The sequence below is a fragment of the Rissa tridactyla genome, chromosome 1 (assembly GCF_028500815.1).
Source record: "Rissa tridactyla isolate bRisTri1 chromosome 1, bRisTri1.patW.cur.20221130, whole genome shotgun sequence".
Lineage (NCBI taxonomy): Eukaryota > Metazoa > Chordata > Aves > Charadriiformes > Laridae > Rissa > Rissa tridactyla.
Window position 1 is genome coordinate 10,747,429 of NC_071466.1, and position 23,174 is coordinate 10,770,602.

Here is a 23,174-nt window from a genome sequence, read left to right on the forward strand (position 1 = left end):
TTTCTGCCCGAGATCTCAGCAAAATCTCCCCTCTTGCAGTGGAAACCCCTTCCCCCGCATCCCATGGCTCCTCTCCCTCATCCAGAGTCCCTCCCCAGCTTTCCTGGAGCCCCTTGAGGGACTGGAAGGGGCTCCAAGGTCTCCGTGGAGCCTTCTCTTCTCCAGGCTGAACCCCCCAACTCTCTCAGCCTGTCCTCACAGCAGAGGGCCTCCAGCCCTCCCAGCATCTCCGGGGCCTCCTCTGGACCATATATATATATACACATGGACACCTTCCGCTCCTCCTGTGTCCCCACCGGTGCCTGCCACCCTGCCGGGCCAGGGGCCGGGTCTGCTGCAGCCCCCCGAGACGCCACTCCAGTGTCCAGCAGCCCTGCTGAGGGTCCCAGGGGAGCGGGGCAGCCCCCACCCCGTCCCCTCCGGGTGCTGGCTGGGGCCAGGATGGTGCCCAGGAGGGACGGAGGGGTCTGGCCCTCGATGCCTTTGGTGACAGAGTGCGGGGCTCGTGGAGCCCACCCAGGGCAGGGCAGGTCAGTGCTGGGGTCCATCATAGCACCCATGGCGGGTGTGGGGCAGCACTTGGGTGCCGCGGGTGGCTGGCAGGGTCCCGCAGCAGCTGCAGGGCTCTCGCCGGGTTGGAGTGGGGGAATTTGAAGGGGAAGCTGCCGTTGGAGCCGCACAAGAGGAAGCCGCCACGTTCAGGGGCGGGTGCAGGTTGTTGCGCGGGTAGGAGACGGTGAGGGGTGCAGCCCTGCTGTGTGAGCGAACCGCACTTGGGTGCAGGCAGATGCTCAGCCAAACCCAAGTTAATGCTCTTGCATGAGGCCGTCAGCGAGAGCTCAGCACCAAAACCAAAAACCAGCCCTGTTTCGGCTGGAGATCGGGCTGGTAAGTGGCTGAAACAGCCTGAACGCAGCAGAAAACCCGACTACGACTCAACCCCTCGATGCTCTAAACACCCGCAGCCATCAGGTCTGTGGAGCTCCAGCCACGGCCGCTCCGCTCCCAGGTGCTGGGGCTTCACTGTGGCCCCCAGCTGCTGCTGCGCCTCCATCCTGCCCAGGGGATGGAAGGGCTCCCCGGGGAGGTTCCAATCACAGGCCCCCGCTGCCCCTTGCCAACGGGCCTGCAGCACCTTCAGCATCTCATAGCACCGCCTGGCCATCTCCTGGGTGGACTCGAAAGAGCAGAGGAGCCCCACGACCAGCTCCCCTTGGTCCGAGGCCATGGCTGGGGGGCGGTGGGGTGGGGTGGGGCGCTCTGGGGTGAAGGCTTCATGTACACAGGGTTCTGCACCCTGTCCCTGCTCAATGCCTCCGCACTCGCCCTGCAGAGGAGGAGAGAGAAGAGACCCCTCTGCGCCCTGGACCCCAGCAGGGCCCACGGGCAGCACCTGACGGGGGGATCACTTCTCCTCCGCATCCTTAAGCCAGGAGCAGGGCCCGATCCTCAGCATCCCCAGCTGCGCCGGGGTCCCTGTCCCGGCCGTCTCCCTCTGGGTCCTTCTCCTGGCCATCTCCCTCTGTCCAGGGGGACCTGCAGCCACTTCAACTGGGACAGGGGTCAGGCGCCAACACACCCATCGGGGTGTATCAGCCACCACCTCCCCCCGAGTTTCGTGGGTGCCAGCCTGTCGCACTGGGGTTGGGCACTGAGGGGGTAACACCCCCAGCTGCGGGAAGGGTGGATGAACCACAGCACCAGGGATAGAGAAAATACTGACTTTTTTATTGGTTGACAAGAGGGGCACCCCAGGGGATTCCCGGCCCCACACTTCCCACCCATTAGGGGAAATTGCTGAAGCAGACACGGCGCGGCCGGCAGCAGCGTCTCCACCAGTCCTTCAGGCGGTGGCAGAGCCGGATGCAGCAGTGACACAGGCACCGTCCTAGCGGGCACAGCCCTGGGGACGCCTGGTCACACTCCCTGTCCACGACCTCGTCGCGCTGCTGCCTCTCCTCCTCCAAGGTCTTGACAGTGTCCAAGAGCTCCAAGTAGAGCAACTTGTCGTCCGTGGCCTTGGCTGGGGGGCTGCTGGGCGGTAGAACCACATTCACGGGGCTCTGCACCCTGTCCCTCCTCCCTTCCGCATCCATGGGGGTGCTCCTGCCTGAGCCTGGGGGGCTGCTGGTGCTTGGCCCCATGGAGTTGTTCTCGCCCGGCCCCATCTTGCTGTTTCTCTTCACTTCCGCCAGGCTCCCCCTGCCGAGCTCCACAGGGCTGCTCCTTTCCTTCTCCTTCACACTTGTGTCTGGTCCCTTGTCCTTCTCCTTGTCCATGTCCCCATCCTCAGCCTTATCCGTGTTTGCATCCACCCACGGCCACTCCGCTCCCAGGTGCCGGGGCTTCACTGTGGACCCCAGCTGCTGCTGCGCCTCCATCCTGCCCAGGGGATGGAAGGGCTCCCCGGGGAAGTTCTGGTCACAGGCTCCCGCTGCCCCTTGCCAACGGGCCTGCAGCACCTTCAGCATCTCACAGCACTGCCTGGCCATCTCCTGGGTGCACTCGAAACAGCGGAGGAGCTCCATGACCAGCTCCCCTTGGTCCGTGGCCATGGCTGGGGGGCTGCAGGGTGAAGGCTGCGTGTGCACAGGGCTCTGCGCCCTGTCCCTGCTTTCCCTGGGGACCGGCTCTTGCTTGGTCCTTGTCGGCAGTTCCTGTGGGGGCTCCTGGCAGAGGGCTGGCCCTGGCTCCTCCACCCTCCCCTTCACAGCCCTGGGGGTACAGCGGGGTCTTGAGCGGTTGAGCGCTGCCAGCTCCGCCATTGCACCAGGCCAGGGCTCTGGGAAGGAGTAGAGGGAGCTGAAGGAAGAGGAGCCTCCGTCTGTCATGGAGTCCATGGTGGCCAGCGGGGCCCGTGGGGAGAGGGGCTTCCTGTTCAAGGCCTCCGCACTCGCCCTGCAGAGGAGGAGAAAGAGACCCCGCTGCAACCCGGAGCCCAGCGGGACCCGCGGGCAGCACCCCTCCTTGGCCGGTGGGCAGGGCTGCCCAGCGCAGGCAGGGGCAGGGCACGGGGTGAGGGTCTGGGGCAGCATCTGGGGTCTCCCCCACACTCACCGCTTCTCCTGCTTGGGCCGGGATTTCTCCACTCTTCCATCCACTGCCCGAGAAGCTGCAGCGGGAGGAGACAGATTGAGCGGCCGGCAGCCCCCTGCACAGCCCCGGCTCAGGGCTGCCGTGGGGTGTCGGCCGTTTGCAGGGTGCTCCATACTGGGGCCACTCACCGCTCTGCTTCTCTGGCCGGGCTCCTGTCTTGCTTGTCTGACGCTTCTTCTTGTTCTTCTTCCACCACTTCTGCAAGGTCCCCAGGAGCTGGGTGAGACGGGAGCACTTCCCAGTCCCACACCACAGGCCCCCACACCACCCCATGCCATCCCTCGCCACCCCACGCCGCAGCACAGTGTGGTGCAACAGTCACCTACCTGAAGCCGCTTGCTCTGCAGCACAGATGAGAATATGCTGAGCCCTGTCACGATCAGGATGAGAGGGCCCAGGGGAGACACGGCGTCAGAGCGCCCCATGGCACCGACTCCGGTGTGGCTGCGGTGCTCCGAGTCACCAGCACAGAACCGCAATGCGGCTCCCCAGTGTCCTCCTGGGTCCCCAGTGACGGGACCCGCAAGACTGCTGGGGTGTCAGAGGCCGAGGCTGCAGTCTGCCCAGACAATGCCAGACTGCGGTGCCCAGCATCCGCTGACGGCTCCAGTGGGGACCGCGTCCCCCTTTTATAGTGTGGCAGGGGGGCACATCCCCCCTTTGTGACATCGTGGGGCAGTCAGAGCCCCGCTTTGTGACATCACAGGGCAGTCAGGGCCCCCCTTGGTGACACTCAGCAGGGGATGAGGAAGAGCAAGAGAAGGAGGGCACTTGCCCCAAGCTGCCAACAGGACTATTTCATAGCACGAACATCACATTTAATATAAATTATAAAGTCTGCTGTGTAGTTCGACTCTCCCTTGATGGCGGTGGTCCAGAGAACTCCTTGCCGCGGTCTCGGAGCCCTGAGCCCTTCCCTTCCTCCCGCAGGCACAGTGCTCGCAGTGTCCCCCATTGACTGTCCCCTGCTGGGAGTGCACGGCTTCCTGCTGATGGAATGGGCTGGGTGTAGTCCTTGGGTATTTTATATTGATATCGGGATCGACACTGCTTCTTTAGCATTATTAATGTTAATTCTTTAGTTTTATCCTATTAAATCGATTTCTATTGCAACCCTCCTGTTTCCTTGTTTTTCCCCAATTCCCCTTCCCGGGTGGGGAGAGGTCATCGGGTGAGAGAGTAGTTGTCTAAAGGACAAGAAATTGTGGTGGGTTTCTCAAACCATAACAAGAAGGGAGGGAGAAGGAGAAGGAGAAGGGGAAAAGGAGAAGGAGAAGGGCCCCACCCCTTCAGGGCATGGTTTGGGTGGGAAGGGCCCTCTAAAGCCCACCCAGTGCCACCCCCTGCCCTGGGCAGGGACACCTCCCACCAGCCCAGCTTGCTCCAAGCCCCGGCCAACCTGGCCTTGAACCCCTCCAGGGATGGGGCAGCCACAGCTTCTCTCGGCAACCTGGGCCAGGGGCTCACCGCCCTCACAGCCAAGAATTTCTGCCTCAGATCTCAGCTCAGTCTCCCCTCTTGCACTGGATACCCCTTCCCCCTCGTCCCATGGCTCCCCTCACTCATCCAGAGTCCCTCCCCAGCTTTCCTGGAGCCCCCTGAGGGGCTGGAACGGGCTCCAAGGTCTCCCCGCAATCTTCTCTTCTCCAGGCTGAACTTTTATAGATATTATTTAGTATTCCTGCTGAAAAATGAGAACCCCTGTCTGATCCTCTGGTTTCATTTCAGTCAGTATCTGGGAATGATTTCCCACAAAAGTGCTTTGACCATTCCTGGGGGATCAGCTTTCCTGGTAGGAAAAGCTTCTACTCCTCCTGAGGGTTGATCCATGATTACCAGCGGGTGCTTAACACCTTCCACAGGAGGCACGTCAGCATAACCCATCTGCAGCCTTTGGAATGGGAAGTATGACCACGGTTGCCCTCCAGCCTCCTGCTTGGGTTTTGCACCGGAAAACTTCCAACCTGTGGGCCAAGAACTCACAATCCCCTTTACTGCCATATGTCTTCCGGGGACTGTCCACCTTTTCTCAATCTGGTTAAAAATTGTCACCCGTGTTGAGGAATGGCTATATGAGAACGGACACGGCGCCATGCAGGATTGTCAGAAGTAAGCTATGCCTGCCTGCATGGAGAATTCCGAGTCACGCTGATAAGAAAGATGCTGAAGGCCGTGCTGACCTTCCTTAAGTCAGATAAACAACTTTGAGAAAGTAGACTGTGAGAGAACAGGAACAAACCTGGACCCAAGAAACTGCATGTAGGAGGAGTATGAATAATGTAATCTTTAGCGCACAGCCAATAGTTGTAAGACAAATAGGCATATCTAAGTATAAGAGTATAAAAGTCTGATGAAGCTGCAATAAAGCTGAAGCTTGCTTTATCACTCATATTGAGTCGACTGCTTGTTTCCCTCGCTCGTCGCACACGCGTCCATGTGTTTTATCACAAAACCGCCTAGCCAAAGCCATTGAGTATTTTCTTGGTAAGACGGGGCTTCCCCCAGTAGTCCAAATTCCAGTTTCATCTTTTGTGGAGGAGGGAGGGATCCCGAGTGCAGGGCCCAATTCCATTTTTACAGAGCAAGGCAGCGTTACATCTGTCCCTGTCGTCTGACCAATGGAAGACACGTCTCAGACAGACATCAGGTAGGTGAGCCCAGCGATTCTGCTCAGCTTCGCTGTCGTCTTCCATTGAGAAGACAGTTTTTCACTTCTCCTCTGGGTGTTGAGCCAAACCTAGAGGAAGACTCTCTCCAGCAGGCTCCTGAAAAGACCAAAGTCCCCCCTCCAGAAGCCCATGGTGGCAGTTCTGCTGGCACCCTTCCTTGCTTCCCTAAGAATCAAAAACTCTGTCATTTCATGGTCACTGTGCCCAAGACGGCCTCCAACATCACATCCCCCACAAGTCCTTCTCTGTTCACAAACAGCAGGTCCAGCAGGGCTCCTTCCCTAGTGCGTTCCCCCACCAGCTGTGTCAGGAATTTATCCCCACACACCCCAGAAACCTCCAAGACTCTTCCCTCTCAGCTGTATGGTGTTCCCAGCTGATATCTGGTAGGTTGAAGTCTCCCACCAGGGCAAGGGCCAGCAATCGTGAGATTTCTCCCACCTGCTTACAGAATATTTCACCTGCCTCTCTGTCCTGGTTGGGCAGTCTATAACAGACCATCATATCAGCCTTGTTGGCCCTCCCCCTCATTCTTACCCAGAAACACTCAACCCCAGTGTTTACCATCATTAAGGTCTCGATGTTCACAACACTCCCCAACATACAGGGCCACCCCACCTCCTCTCCTTCCTTGCCTGTCCCTTCTGAAGGGTTTGTAGCCATCTAATGCAGCACTCCAGTCGTGCGAGTCAGCCCACCACGTTTCCGTGACAGCGACTACGTCATAGCTGTCCTGCTGCACAATGGCTTCCAGCTCCTCCTCTTTCTTGCCCATGCTGCAGGCATTGGTGTGGAAGCACTTCAGCTGGCCTACTGGTCCTGACACCTTTTTGCTGGAAGAAGGCTTCACTCCTACCTGACCATTCCCAGGCGCAGCTGTAGCTTCTAACCCATCAACGACCCTTGTGTCTCTGCTGCCGGATTCATCCCTTTCCCCCTTCAAATCTACTTGAAAGCCCCTTTGATGAGCCCTGCCAACTCCTGTGCAAGGATCCTTTTCCCCTTTTGAGGCAGGTGTATCCCATCTGTCTCCAACAGGCCTGCTGTCCTGTCAAACCATGCTGTGATCAAAAACCCCAAAGTCCTGCCACTGACACCAGGCTCGCAGCCAGGTATTGATCTGCTGGCTCTTCCTGTTGCTTTCCTCATCCTTCCCTGGGCCTGCAACGACAGAGGAGAACACGACTTGCGCTCCTGAGCCCTTTCCTAGTCATCCCAAGGCCCAGAAGTCTCTCTTGATCTCCCTTGGGATTCTCGGTAACAGATCATCTCTGCCTGTCTGAAAAATTAGGAGCAGTTAATAATCGGAGGCGGGGGAACACCGCCGCGTCCTGTGAGGGAACCCCCGAGCGCCGCCATCAGCCGCCGCTGTGGGCCGGGCCGGTGCCGGGGCCGGGGCCTGCGGCGGGGCTGCGCCCGGCTGTGGGGCGGCTGAGGGCCCGGCGCCGTGGCCTGTGCTCCAGAGCCCTCAGCAGCTCCCTTGCCCTTCTCTGGACACACAGAATGGTGGGAGAAATAAGTTCCGGTCCGAATGAAATAGGCTCAGGCAGAATCCTCTGGGAGGCACATTTTTATTCACGCTCTTGCAAGAGCGGGTGACCTAGCAAGTAGGCACACTTTCCGTTCTTGAAACACCACACCTTTTTATTTCCTAATCCCGGCCCAATTTTTCCCTCCCCTCTTTCCCGTTGGTTGGGTACTCCAGGGTTTACAGTCTGTGCGAGGCGCCTAAAATTCTTGCCGCATGTCCTGCCGCTGTTTGCTTCTCTTTATGCTACACCTAAAGGGATTATCTGACTGGTTGATTTCTTTCCTTTTTGGTAAAAAAATTGCTCAATGTCATTAGCCCTGGTTAAATGTATGACTACCCTTCCAGACGCTAATCCAGTAGGAATCACTTTGTCCTTTTGTCTGTGTGATAAGAGATGTTCTACAAGCCTTTGCTGGAGCCTCTTTGTCTCAGTCATTCCCTTATCGTGTCACCTCTGATGGAAACGGCTTTTCTCCTTCGGGTCAGGCATGACAGCTTTTGAGAATTTTGAATATCCTTGGGATGCTCAAACCAGCATGTTCCTAGTGTTATGTCTCCTGAATACGTTGCAGGTCTTGTTTAGGGCTAAACGACTATTTAAGACTACCGCCCAGAGATCTGCTCCGAGGCTGGCTAGGTGAGGAGAAATAACTGGCCTCCAGACGATCCAATGTGAACCAACAGAAGCCGTTTATTAAGCACAGATCATCACCTTTTATACCCTGTGTTGTCGCCGTACACGCGACTCGCTTATTTCTGATTAGCTAGTTACGCTGTCCACGCGCTGTCCATGCAGTTCGTTCACACAGCAGATTGGTTACAAGAATTCGCATAGTAAATTGCTTAGTCATTAGCACAACATGTTTTCTGCCTTCTCAGTTCCCGTTTTTGCCATGTACTGATTCCATCTTCTACCACCTGTTTTGCTCTTGCTCTAATCTCTCATAGTAGGGAGGCTGGCTCACGTGACCATTTTCTCTCAGACACATTCCTACAATCCCCCCTTTTTCTTCTTGAGCCAGCCAGACCTTATGCATGGCATTTTCTATCATGTCAGTCACTTTGCGGAGAACACACGAGGCTACCATAACCAATAGTAATATAACCAACAATAGCATGAGCCCTTGCTTTAGTAAATCTGATAACCATCCCGTTATACCCCATGAGCTTAACCAATCATCGAAACCTTTTTGACCACTTTTAATTTGGACATGTTATCCTTCAGATCCCGCAACTGCTTATGAATGGATGATGAGTGGTTGGAAAGGTTCATGCAACACATACCTTCAAAATCTTCACATCCATGACCCTGAGCTAACAGCAAAAAATCAATAGCCGCTCGATTTTGCAACGTAGCATGCCGAATGCTATCAACATCAGTGAGCAAGCTAGATATGATTTCAGTTGTAAGGTTTATCTGTTTACTTGCCCAACACCCTATCTTATTCAACATATTCAATGCCATGGCTGTTCCCAGCGAAGGAAGAATACTTAGCCCTATTCTTTGTCCGAGATTCGGGAACGTTATATGGTCGTCACAGGATGGAGTGAAGGTACGAACTGTTCTCTTGGCTCTGTGTTTACTGTGTGCTCTGCTCACTGTGTCTTTGGCCGTACGCAGGCCTCTGCTCGTAGATCTGCCCCATCTCCCCCTTTTTTGTTTAACACCAGACCATTTATTAACAAGGTGGCCATGACTCGTGCTTCTACTCGTTGTGACGCTCTTAGCAGGTTATATATCATACTAAACACAATTAAAAACAGAATCAAGAAGAACCCTGCTAAGGCAATAAATACCCAGATTCCTAAACTTAGCCCAGAAAGCCAATTTCTTTGGATTTACCCACGAGAAATCCTTTTGTAATATTTCAAATACATTGCGGTTCATTAAGTCTTGAATGTTTAGTATTTGAGCTTTTAGCTGGTCATTTGAAGGACGAATATTTTCTTGCAACGACATGTCAAAAGCACCTTGGAGATGGTGTTTAACCATTTCTCAGCCATGTAGCAACGTATTCCAGGGGAGAGATGTAACACAAAGTCTTCGAGAGTTGTACTCCCAATCACAATACAGAGAAAGACGTGTTTTTAATGCGTTTTGCCGATTCCCTATCCATATTACTGCTGTTTTATACCTTACTCACGTTAACTTTACACAATAAGATTGATTACATTCTTGTATACTTGCATTTTGAGCCGAAGCAAAGAGACGGATGAGAAGTACAAATCATTACAGAATTGTCTTGCTCGCAACTTCTATTTGTTGCAGTATTATCTGTGGTTAGCATGCACCCCGATTTAGGGTGCTTATAATACACCTTTGGTTGTTCAGGCCATTCAACACTTCTTACAAAATGTCGCTCTACTGCTGTGGATGACAAAGAAGACATGTTTAGAAAACTTAAAACATGAGTTGCTTTATACACTCACTCTTGAGGTGTCATACCTACGGGATTCCCCCTTTTTTGTTTAGCAAGCATGGTTTTTAAAGTATGATGCATACGCTCCACAATTGCTTGCCCAGTCGGGGAATGAGGAATACTGGTGACATGTTTAATACCTCATATCTGTAAAAAAAAAAAGACCTGTACTTTAGCGGACACATAAGCTGGTTCATTATCAGTTTTTATAGTTTTCGGTACTCCCACGACTGCGATGCATTGCAACCAACGTCGAATAACATCACAAGCCTTCTCTCCTGTATGAGCAGTAGCTACAACAAAGTGAGAAAACAAATCAACTGAAACATGTCCAAATTCCATAATGCGCGTAACATCGGATTGCCAAAGTTCATCAGGCGTAAGCCCTCGCGGGTTAACCCCCGCAAAGGATGGCAGAGGAGCCAGCTGCTGACAACCGGCACACGTTCACACAGTATCACGTGCTTGTTGTTGTGTCAAAGAAAATTGCTTCCTCAATGCCTTCGCATTTTGATGAAAAAAAATCATGCGACATTTTAGCTTGCTGCATAATGTTGGGAGTTGTTACCAACAGTGTGATAATCCGCAACTGTGTTTCCCTCAGTTAACGGGCCAAGTAAACAGCTATGAGAGCGTATCTGGACAATAAAATAAGGAAACTGTCTTTTTCATAAAAGCAACAGTAATTGCAGTAAGAGACTAAATAACCATTGGTTCTCTACTTGTTTTAGAAATGCTCCTTCAAGTCTTTGAACAATACCAGTAACACATTGAGATTCTGCCTACATTTAGCAGTTCCTGTTGAAATAAGTCCAAAGCCTTTACTGTGTCCCTGAACCATCTGCAAACACCGAACAGGTGCCATCAAGAGGCTTTGGTGCTAGCAGGATGCGCGGCTGTAAAGGAATTTGTGAAAGTGACTGTAATAGTCTGTGCCAGGGGAAAGAATAATTTATTTGCCCAATATAATGTACTAAGGAGGTTAAGACTTTGTGCTAACCAAGGGTCAAGGTCATCCTTTTTGGTGGGGACATGTATGTGGCTTGGATCCATTCCAGAAAGCTGCTGACAGCACAAACGACCCTGGAAAAACAATCGCGGTAACATTTCAATCATCGTAGTTACTGGTTTTGAAAAGGTATGTGGCAAAAATACCCACTCTAGTGCAGTCAGGCTCTTTGCGAGTGCATCATCCCACTGTCCTATCAGGGCATAAAGTTGAAATTCTTGTAGGAAGGTGTTCAATGCGTCTTGCAGCAGTAGTAGACTATATCTTATCTTGCAACATGCTGTAATGCCTTCGGAGCTGTTGGGGTTAATGAACATAGAACTTATGGGGGGGGGGGCGGGGGCAGACACAGTGCTTCAGGGCATCCCCTGTATCTTCAAAGTGCGCTCATGTCTCTCTCCCCCTCGCTCATGTCTCTCTCCCCGTCTCTGACCCGAGACAGCCCCCTTATATCCTGCACTGGATTGAGTGGAGAAGTACAGGCTAGAGTCACTGCACGCGTGGCCAGTGCACGCAGCAAGTCCCACCAGACTCTCCTGCACTGGACTGAGTAGAAAAGTACAGGCCAGAGTCGCTGCACGCGTGGCCAGCGTATGCAGCGAGTCTCACCAAACTCATGATCCAGCTTTGCTAACAGCGGCTGTCTGATACGTGACTACATTGTTGTAATCCCGTCTTAGCTTCTTCTGTGAAGGTCGGGTTCTCATGGATACACACATAGTTTTTAGAGCAACATATTCTACAACTCGTACGAGGGTACGATGCAAAGCGGCATTTACAACTGATCGTATAATGCTTATTACACACGGCAAACAGCATACTAAACATAACAGACAAATTCCTTCCACACAGGCAATGAGTATAATTTGCTTCAACCAACCCCACCCCCAAGTCCAGCCAGCAAAGAGATTTCACCCAGTGGTCTCCACAAGTTGCTGGTTCGGTCGGTGCAGTTCCTGCAACTGGGCATGGATGGATTTGGAGTGGTCACTTAGATTCATACAATGCAGTCCTTTAAAATCTTGACAACCATGTCTGTGAGCTGAAAGCAAAAAATCAGTAGCAGTTCTGTTTTGCAACATCGCATATCGAATACTATCTACATCCAGCAACAACTCAGAAATAGCGGTACTAGTAGCATTGTTAAACTTATCCTTGGCAGCAAGAGAGTCCTTGTTATCACGAATCCTTGGCAGCAAAAGAGTCCTCGTTAGCAGGAGCGCATGCGGACTCCCTGTTCTTGCTGGTACTGTGCTTTGATCTTCTTCCACAACACCCAAGAGTACTCAGGGAGCTGGCGAGAGAGCTCACCACGCCTCTCTCCATCATTTATCAACAATCCTGGTCAACAGGGCAGGTACCAGATGACTGGAGGGTGGCTAATGTGACGCCCATCTACAAGAAGGGTCGGAAGGAGGATCCGGGGAACTACGGGCCTGTGAGCCTGACGTCGGTACCAGGGAAGATCATGGAGAGGATCATCTTGAGTGAGCTCTCACGGCAAGTGCAGGGCAGCCACGGAATCAGGGCCAGCCAGCATGGGTTTAGGAAAGGGAGGTCCTGCTTAACAACCTGATCTCTCTCTATGACCATGTGAGCCGCCTGCTGGATGCGGGGAAGGCTGTGGACGTTGTCTCTCTGGACTTTGGTAAGGCCTTTGACACCGTCCCCCACAGCATTCTCCTGGAGAAGCTGGCGAATCGTGGCATAGACAAGTGTACTCTTTGCTGGGTTAAAAACTGGCTGGATGGCCGTGCCCAGGGAGTTGTGGTTAGTGGGGTGAAATCCTCTTGGCGGCCGGTCACCAGTGGTGTCCCTCAGGGCTCAGTTTTGGGGCCAGTTTTGTTTAAAATCTTTATCAATGATCTGGATGAGCGGATTGTGTGCACCTTCAGTAAGTTCGCAGACGACACCAAACTAGGTGGGAGTGTTGATTGGCTTGAGGGAAGGAAGGCTCTACAGAGGGCCCTGGACAGGCTGGCTGGCTGGATGGATGGATACACTACTACTGGACTGCACCTTCAGTCCAGTCGTGCTCATGAACTAGCACGGCCACTCTCGAGTCTTTGGTCGCGTTCAGTGAGAAACCAAAAGGACAAGCTACTTCAAAAAGTGCAGTTTATTTAAGCAACAGATAGATAGGTTCTTAGGGCAGCCGGTGATAAATACACTGTCTGCAAAGCACGTGCAAATGAAAGTATTGTTACATCTACAAAACGCGGGACAAAGTTCTAAAGATACAGCCTGGCTATACATGTAGAAAAGAGAGTCTCTAGAGAAATTTCTAAGTTTCCCGAGGAAGCCCTCGGTATAATCTAAGTCTTACCCAAAGGCGTCCCTGTGGGGGGGAAGAGAGGCTCAGCCCGTTGCCTGCTCCCAGAAGTCAGTGATGGAATTCTTTGCGATGGTGTCTTCCCTGGGTATCCCCCCTCTCTCGGGCTATTTTTCTACTATTTGTTATCTTCGAGGTGGAGTTTGAGTGACTTTAGTCATACATACTTTTATCATGAGTGGTGGAAATTTTTCTCGCTTCACAATTAAAGGTCTAGTTTACGAGAAGCTCAGGGCGCAGGCTCAAGAAGGAGCGGTCGCACCTTGGAGGCGGGTAGCCTTCGGGGTGGAGGTGTGTTTTGGTATTATAATGACATTCTAACGAGCAAAGTTCGCACAAAGGACAGCATTTCATCAAAATTTGGCAAAATGTTGGCTCCGAGTATGGAGCGGGCAGCTAATTGGCAGCTTATCTGTTTCCTGGTATCATCCCATTCCCGTATCCGCTATACATCCTAAGGTAAAGCCACGGAATAATTGCATCCCGTCCCGTACCTCATGTAGCTTATCAGGGAACCACAGGTGTTGTATTCTTCATGCCAGCTGCGGCTGTTTTCTCCCTCAGAAGCCTCTTGATTTTCTACTTTTCCTTCCTGTGTGAACAATGCTGTACTTTTGTGTTTTTAGCCAATGTAGCATTTATTCCACACGGGGGCAGCGAGGTCTGTCCCTGTCCCCCTCCCCCACCCTCTGCCCTCGGCAGGACAAGGTGAACCAGGTCCTCACCTCCTACCTGTGGGTCCGTCAGGCCTGGCTGGACGCCCACCTCGCCTGGGACAAGGACGCTTACGGCGGCATCGACAGCATCCGCATCCCCAGCAGCTACGTCTGGCGGCCGCACATCATCATCCTCTACAACGAGTGGGTGCTGCTCGCCCTCCCCCACCCCCCGGCTGCTCCCGGAGCTGGGGGGGCTGAGGCTGGGGCTGGGGGTGTTGCCAACGGGGAGCAGGGGGGGTCCTGGTGTGGGGGATGTGGGGAGACGGTCACCTCGACTGGGTGAGAAGGCGGCGGCAGGAGGTGCTGGCATCAGCCTGGTGTGCCACCCACCTGGCAGCTGGGATGTGCCACCACGGGGGTGACCAGGGGCAGCGAGCCCCCTCTTCCTGGGGGTGACGTGGGGAGGGGACACGGGGTTGGGGACCAGTGCTCGGCCCCGGCCCCGCAGACCCTTGCCCCACGTGGGGCTCGGGGCCATCCTGGCCCCACAGCGATCCCTCCCCCAGCACCGACGACGGCTTTGGCGGCTCGGTGGAGACCAACGTGGTGCTGCGCTCCGACGGGCACATCACGTGGGACTCACCCGCCATCACCAAGAGCTCCTGCAAGGTGGATGTCTCCTACTTGCCCTTCGATGGGCAGCGGTGCCGCCTCACCTTCGGCTCCGGGACCTACAACGGGAACCAGATCGACCTCCACAACCGGCTGGACACCGGGGACCTGACGGACTTCGTGGAGAACGTGGAGTGGGAGGCGCTGGGCATGCCGGCTGTAATAAATAGAATCATGTTTGTTAATCAAATCAGGCTTTCTTAAAGGCTGGTGAAAACTTACACTGTTTCGACTCTTCACATACTTAAATCGCAGGCATCCAGCGTGCTATCTGGTGCACTTTGATACCTCAAGGCCTAAATCACAGGCATCTGGTGTGTTTTAACACTTCAAAGGGAAGAGCTAAATTGTGAGATAAGCTGAAAAGAGTCTCCCCAAGGACACTGATAAAGATGAGGAGCCTTCAGCCCCACCACCATCAGGAGGCGGGACAAGACCGACCCCCTAGCAACACGTCGCTCAGACACAGAATATACCAGGATTGACACATATACGGGAACCAGAAGAGTATATAATCAACTACTTTCGGGAAGTGGCTGTGCGCCGTTGGCGGAGCAAAGACTCCCCGGCCGCCCAGCGCTGTTTTGCTTGCTGCCGCTTGCTTAATAAACTAATTTGATTAATTGGACTGGTTCCTGTCAATTATTGGGCCACAATCTATAACAAATTTGGTGCCGTGACTCGGATAGAGGGAATTTGGCTGTAAACCTCACAGGGGGGCGCCCCGCTGAGTAAGCGGCCCCCGTTGGGGGTTTTTACACCCAAAACCTCTACCGACGAACTCGAAATTCGGCAGCAAGCAAATAAAAGCCGGCAACCCTGTAAACTTTGTGCACGAAGACCCGAACGAAGACTCAGGAGTGAGTAAGTATAGGCCGGTGATCCGTTCGGTTGGGGTTGGGTATCCTGGAGTGTGCCTGTATGAGACGTCCACTTGAGGACGGAGCAAGTGCGGACCCCTTAGTAGTGCGGTTCCCATCTCCCGCGAGGGACTGGGCCACGAACAGGGGGAAAAGATTGTGTGCGTGTGTGAAGGCACTCCGGAAGATGGGACAGAAGAAAAGCAAGCCTTCTGATCCCATGGGTGGGTCGGTGCCTAAGGTTAGGTTACCCCAGATACCGCCAGACAGTTTGTTAGGATTAATGATTAAATATTGGGATGATTACCCTTCTAGGCAGGGTAAGGATAAAGCAAAAATGATACGTTATTGTATGGAAGTTTGGGGTGGGAAACAAATTAGAAGTGACCACCTGTATTGGCCCGGTTTTGGGTCCTTTGAAGATTGGATATGCCAGGCTTTACATATTTATGTTAATTCTAAGGAACCCTTTAGCCTGGAGGAGAGTGAATATGCACACTTGTGGATAAGGTCAGAGACTAGAGTAAATCTATATCACTTGAGAGAGAAGAAACAGGGGGGTAGGAAAAAAACCAATTTGTAGCTAAATCATGGACGGACATTAGAAAGAAGCTGGAGAAAGTGGAGGATTGGCAGGATAGGGGTTTGGAAGAATTGTTAAGGGAAGCCCAGAAAGTGTATGTCCGCAGGGAGGAGGAAATACATAAGAAACAAGCCAGAATGTTGGTAGCTGCAGTCAGAGAAGGGCAAAGGACGTCAACCCCTGGAAAAGGGTTTGAAGCTCGCCAGATAAGACAGGAGACCCGAAAACCTTTAAGAGGGAGAGAATGGGGAACTGTGGTTTGTTTTTATTGTGGAGGAAAAGGGCATGTTAAAAAGGACTGCAGAAAGAGAATGATGGATGAGAAAATGTTCAAAGACTAGGGGTGTCAGGGGCTCTATTTGCTGGGAACCCGAGGAAAAAAAAACAAAAAAACAAAAAAAAAAAACCACGAGAGCCCTTGATAAAACTAAAAGTGGGTCCCCAGCAACAAGAAATTGAGTTCCTAGTGGACTCGGGAGCAGAAAGATCTACCGTTCAAAAATTGCCCCAAGGATGTAAAATATCCTCGGCGACTACACAGGTTATTGGAGCAAAAGGAGAACCTTTTGGAATACCCGTAATAAAGGATGTGTTTTTTGAAACCCATTCTAAGGTAGGGGTGGGGTCCCTGCTACTCATGCCTGAAGCAGACTATAATTTATTGGGCCGAGATTTGATGATTGAATTAGGAATTGGCTTAGAAGTAAAAAATGAAACACTAAAAAAAATTAAACTGTGTCCCTTACGAGTAATAGATGAAGAGAAAATAAATCCTGAAGTCTGGTACACCCCGGAAACAGTAGGTAAGTTAGATATTGAACCCTTTTCAGTAACAATAAGGAACCCAGAAATACCAGTCAGAATAAAACAATACCCCCTTCCTAGAGAAGGGAGGCTAGGTTTGAAACCTGAGATCCAAAGATTACTTGAAAAGGGGTTGCTAGAACCCTGTATGTCTCCTTTTAATACTCCCATCCTGCCTGTAAAAAAAAAAACAAAAAAACAAACAAACGAAAAAAAAAAGCCGGATGGAAAATATAGGTTAGTACATGACTTATGAGAAATTAACCAGAGAACAATAGCTAGATTCCCGGTGGTGGCGAATCCACACACCCTCCTGAGTCAAATAGGGCCCGATAATCAATGGTATAGTGTAATAGATCTGAAGGATGCATTCTGGGCATGCCCTCTCAAAGAAGATTGCCGAGATTACTTTGCTTTTGAATGGGAAGACCCAGATAACCATCGGAAACAATTACGGCGGACGGTATTGCCCCAAGGGTTTACCGAATCTCCGAACTTGTTCGGACAAGCCTTAGAACAAATCCTGAAGGGGTATGAGTTAAGTGAAGGAGTCACACTGGTCCAATCTGTGGATGATTTGCTCCTAGCTGGTGATAGCGAAGAAAAAGTGAGGCAGGAAAGTATTAAGTTACTAAATTTTTTGAGTTTACAAGGATTGAAGGTATCAAAATCAAAACTACAATTTGTTGAGAAAGAAGTAAAATATCTGGGACACAGACTAAGCAAGGGAACTAAGAAATTAGACCCCGAAAGGGTGAATGGCATATTGTCATTACCGGCTCCTAGAACTAAAAGACAGGTTAGGCAATTATTAGGTCTCTTTGGCTATTGCAGGCAATGGATTGAGAACTATAGCAAAAAGGTGAAGTTCCTCTATACCAAATTAACTAAGGATGGATTATTGAAATGGTCGGAGGATGATGATAAACAATTAGAAACACTAAAAACTGATTTAGTAAATGCCCCAGTTTTGAGCCTGCCAGATGTAAAGAAACCATTTTATCTATTTATCAATGTTGATGAAGGGACCGCATTTGGGGTATTAGCACAAGAATGGGCAGGAAGAAAGAAACCTGTGGGATACTTATCTAAACTCCTGGACCCTGTAAGTAGGGGTTGGCCTACCTGCCTTCAAGTGGTAGTAGCCGCAGCCCTTTTGGTAGAGGAAGCCCATAAAATTACCTTTGGAGGAGAATTGAGGGTATTATCACCTCACAACATCAGGGGAATTTTGCAACAAAAAGCTGACAAATGGATAACAGATGCCCCGGCTCCTAAAATATAAAGGCATCCTAATTTCCTCTCCCAAACTGGAACTCGAGGTAACAAGCGTGCAGAATCCAGCACAGTTTTTGTATGGGGAGCCGAGTGACAAAATAAATCATGATTGTCTTTACAACATTGAGGAGCAAACAAAAATCAGACCAGATTTAGATGAGGAAGAACTTGGAGAAGGAGAAAAGCTATTTGTAGATGGATCATCCCGGGTAGTTGAAGGAAAGAGAAAATCAGCATTTGCAATCATTGATGGGAAAACATTTAGTGTAATAGAATCAGGACCTCTGAGTCCTAGTTGGTCTGCACAGGCTTGTGAACTATATGCTGTATTAAGAGCCTTGCAACTTTTAAAAGGTAAAATTGGAACCATATATACGGATTCAAAATATGCCTTTGGCGTAGTGCATACTTTTGGAAAAATTTGGGAAGAAAGGGGTTTAATAAATTCTCAAGGAAAAGGATTAATACACCAGGAATTAATAATCCAGGTCTTACAAGCATTACGAGGACCAGCGGGAATAGCCGTAGTACATTTAAAAGGACACCAAAAAGGATTAAGCCCATTAGTCAGAGGAAACAATCTTGCTGATCAAGAAGCAAAAAGAGCGGCATTAATGGTGATCCAGACTAAAAGAACTCGGGAGGACTGTATAACTTGTGGAAAGGAATCAGACGAATTCCCATGTTATGAGTGTTGGAAGGATTTTGGAATCGATGCAGTCCCTGAAGACTACCCCTGCTGCCGAGAAGATGATACCCCTCGTGGCTCAAAGCAACCGAGTTGACGAGCGAGGCAGAGGAGTACAAAGCTGTGGAGAACAGAACCCAAAGAGTGGGACTGTACAAAGACACTGGGAGGACTGCCTCAGTGTTAACCAAGGGAATCGCACGAAATGCCCCGGGAGGAGTGATAGCACTGAAAAGGACTGGGTAATTGGAGTGAGTGTTCAAACTAAACTTATTAGCCGGCCGGGTTTCCACCCTTCTCGCCACACTCTAATTTTAATTTTACTAAATCTTGTAGGTGTCTTATTGTTTGCACAGCAAGGGGGGTTGTGTGTTGCTCTGGATGAGGAATGCTGCGTATATGCAGATCACACTGGAGTAGTTAGAGACACCATGACAAAACTACGAGAAGGATTAGAAAAAAGAAAGAAAGAAAGAGAAGCACAGCAAAGTTGGTATGAATCCTGGTTCAATTATTCCCCATGGATGACTACGCTATTGTCTACCATTGCGGGACCTATGCTACTATTAATTTTGGGATTAACATTTGGCCCTTGTATATTGAACAGAGTAATTGAAATTGTAAAGGGCAGACTGGAAGCTGCCCATTTAATGCTTCTCAGGGCTAAATACGAGTCATTAGATCAGGAACCAGCAATAGAAGAAACATTAGCTTTAAGTCACGCTGAACTCCAAAGATTTGATGAACAAAATGGTAAATAAAAAAAAAAAAAAAGGGGGGGGGGGGGATTGTAATAAACAGAATCATGTTTGTTAATCAAATCAGGCTTTCTTAAAGGCTGGTGAAAACTTACACTGTTTCGACTCTTCACATACTTAAATCGCAGGCATCCAGCGTGCTATCTGGTGCACTTTGACACCTCAAGGCCTAAATCACAGGCATCCGGTGTGCTGTCTGGGGCACTTTGACACCTCAAGGCCTAAATCACAGGCATCTGGTGTGTTTTAACACTTCAAAGGGAAGAGCTAAGTTGTGAGATAAGCTGAAAAGAGTCTCCCCAAGGACACTGATAAAGATGAGGAGCCTTCAGCCCCACCACCATCAGGAGGCGGGACAAGACCGACCCCCTAGCAACACGTCGCTCAGACACAGAATATACCAGGATTGACACATATACGGGAACCAGAAGAGTATATAATCAACTACTTTCGGGAAGTGGGTGTGCGCCGTTGGCGGAGCAAAGACTCCCCGGCCGCCCAGCGCTGTTTTGCTTGCTGCCGCTTGCTTAATAAACTAATTTGATTAATTGGACTGGTTCCTGTCAATTATTGGGCCACAATCTATAACACCGGCAACGAGGAACGTCATCACCTACGGCTGCTGCTCCGAGCCCTACCCTGATGTCACCTACACGCTGCTCCTCCGCCGCCGCGCCTCCTTCTACATAGAATCATAGAATCGCTGAGGTTGGAAGGGACCTTTAAGATCATCAAGTCCAACCTTTAACCTACCCTGACAAAAGCCACTTCTAAACATGTCCCTAAGTGCCCCATCTACCCTTTTTTTTAAACACCTCCTGGGATGGTGAATCCACCACCTCCCTGGGCAGCCTATTCCAATGTTTAATAACCCTTTCAGTGAAAAAATGTTTCCTAATATCCAATCTAAACCTCCCCTGACATAACTTGAACCCGTTTCCTCTCACCCTATCACTTGTCACCAGGGAGAAGAGGTCAGCCCCCATCTCTCTCCAACCTCCTTTCAGGGAGTTGCAGAGAGCGAGAAGGTCTCCCCTCAGCCTCCTCTTCTCCAGGCTAAACAACCCCAGCTCCCTCAGTCGTTCTTCATAAGGTTTGTCCTCCAGACCCCTCACCAGCTTTGTAGCCCTTCTCTGGACACGCTCCAACACCTCAATGTCCCTCTTGTAGCGAGGGGCCCAAAACTGAACGCAGTACTCGAGGTGGGGCCTCACCAGTGCCGAGTACAGGGGGATGATCACTTCCCTAGTCCGGCTCACCACGCTATTCCTGATACAGGCTAGGATGCTGTTGGCCTTCTTGGCCACCTGGGCACACTGCTGGCTCCTATTCAACCGGCTGTCAACCAACACCCCCAGGTCCTTTTTTGACGGGCTGCTTTCGAGCCACTCCGCCCCAATCCTGTAGCGCTGCATGGGGTTGTTGTGACCCAAGTGCAGGACCCGGCACTTGGCCTTGTTGAACCTCATACCATTGGTCTCAGCCCATCGGTCCAGCCTGTCCACATCCCTCTGCAGAGCCAACCTCCCCTCAAGCAGATCAACACGCCCGCCCAGCTTAGTGTCATCTGCAAACTTACGGAGGGTGCATTCGATCCCCTCATCCAGATCATTGATAAAGATATTAAAGAGAACCGGCCCCAGCACCGAGCCCTGGGGGACACCACTTGTGACCGGACACCAACTGGATTTAACTCCATTTACCACCACTCTCTGGGCACGGCCATCCAGCCAGTTTTTTACCCAGCGAAGAGTACACCTGTCCAGGCCATGAGCAGCCAGTTTCTCCAGGAGAATGCTGTGGGAAACGGTGTCAAAAGCTTTGCAAAAATCCAAGTAGATAACATCCACAGCTTTTCCCTCATCCACTAAGTGGGTCACCTTATCGTAGAAGGATCTTAGGTTTGATAGGCATGACCTGCCCTTCACAAACCCATGCTGACTGGGCCTGATCACCCTGTTCTCCTGCATGTGCCGTGTAATGGCACTGAGGAGGATCTGTTCCATGACCTTCCCAGGCACCGAGGTCAGACTGACTGGCCTGTAGTTCCCCGGATCCTCCTTCCGACCCTTCTTGTGGATGGGTGTCACATTTGCTAACCTCCAGTCAGCTGGGACCTCCCTGGTTATCTAGGACTGCTCATAAATGATGCAAAGTGGCCTGGGAAGCACTTCCGCCAGCTCTTTCAATACCCTTGGGTGGATCCCATCCAGCCCCATAGATTTGTGCAGCTCCAGGTGCTGAAGCAGGTCCCTCACCGTTTCCCTTTGGATTACAGGGGCTTCATTCTGCTCCCCATCCCTGTCTTCTAGCTCAGGGGTCTGGGTACTCAGGGAACAACTGGTCCTACTGCTGAAGACTGAGGCAAAGACTGCATTAAGTACCTCAGCCTTTTCCTCATCCTTGGTCACTATGTTCACATCTTCAGCCTGCTCCTGCCCTGCATCATGGTCTCCTTCCTGGCACCCCTTGGCTTCTACCTGCCGGCCGACTCCGGGGAGAAGGTCTCACTGGGGGTGACAGTGCTGCTGGCCCTCACCGTCTTCCAGCTGCTGGTGGCGGAGAGCATGCAGCCCTCGGAGAGCGTCCCGCTCATCGGTGAGCCTTGATGGCACCCAGGACCCTCCCATGGGACCAGGGCGTCTGCACCGGGGTGGTGGGCACCCCCCCATGCCAGGGGGGGTTTCGATGGGGGGAGGTGGGCACAGGTCTCTCCCCACCCCGCTGCGGCATCACCACCCATTACCCACGCAGGGAAGTACTACATCGCCACCATGACCATGATCACGGCCTCCACCGCGCTGACCATCTTCATCATGAACGTCCACCACTGCGGCCCGGGGCCCCGGCCCGTGCCCCCCTGGGCCAGGTGGCTCATCCTCCACCACATGGCCCAGCTCTGCTGTGTCTACGAGGTGGGCGAGAGCTGCAAGAGCCCCCAGCGGGTGCTGGGCAGGCGGGCGGGCAGGGAGAACACTGGGGGGCCGGGGGAGAGCCCCATGGAGGGGGAGGTGGGTGCCGAGGCAGGGGGCTGTCCCCGGGACCGCTGCCTGTGCCACCACGATGGCCTGCTGAGGAACGTGGGCTACGTCGCCAGCTGCTTCCGGCATCACCGAGCCTCCCAGCGCCGGACCGGCGAGTGGAAGAAGGTGGCCAAGGTGATGGACCGCTTCTTCATGTGGGTCTTCTTCCTCATGGTCTTCCTCATGAGTGTGCTGGTCCTGGGCAATGCTGCATGATGGCCCTGTGGACTCACTGCCCCCAGGGGCAGTGGTGGCCACGGGTGCGCCATGGGGGTGGCTCGTCCTGAGCCCCCCTTGGCCCTTCATGGACCTGCAGGGTGGAAGATCCACCAGCGCCAGGGAAGAGGAGCCTGAGAGCGGGAACCTGACTCGGCCGGGGCTGCCCCAGCTGCAGGGTTGAGGGGTCACGGCCCCCCGAGCAGTTGTCTGGGTGGTGACGTAGAGAAATATAGATGTAGAATCATAGAATCACAGAATGGTTTGGGTGGGAAGGGACCTTAAAGATCATCTCATTCCACCCCCCTGCCCTGGGCAGGGACACCTCCCACCAACCCAGCTTGCTCCAAGCCCCGGCCAACCTGGCCTTGAACCCCTCCAGGGATGGGGCAGCCACAGCTTCTCTGGGCAACCTGGGCCAGGGGCTCACCGCCCTCACAGCCAAGAATTTCTGCCTCAGATCTCAGCTCAATCTCCCCTCTTGCAGTGGAAACCCCTTCCCCCTTCCCCCTCGTCCCATGGCTCCCCTCCCTCATCCAGAGTCCCTCCCCAGCTTTCCTGGAGCCCCTTGAGGGA

The 23,174-nt window shown here is 52.1% G+C and overlaps 1 protein-coding gene across 1 annotated transcript in view; it reads left to right on the top strand.

Moving 5' to 3' along the window:
* LOC128901786 (neuronal acetylcholine receptor subunit alpha-10-like) overlaps positions 1–22,598 on the top strand; it is a 40,420-nt gene extending 17,822 nt beyond the window's left edge. Inside the window, exons 2-6 of the mRNA XM_054183940.1 lie at positions 13,766–13,917; positions 14,283–14,541; positions 19,950–20,045; positions 21,780–21,957; positions 22,114–22,598. Of these exons, the coding sequence (XP_054039915.1) occupies positions 13,766–13,917; positions 14,283–14,541; positions 19,950–20,045; positions 21,780–21,957; positions 22,114–22,598 (1,170 nt within the window). The remainder of the gene's footprint in view (positions 1–13,765; positions 13,918–14,282; positions 14,542–19,949; positions 20,046–21,779; positions 21,958–22,113) is intronic.
* Positions 22,599–23,174: the final 576 nt, after the last annotated feature.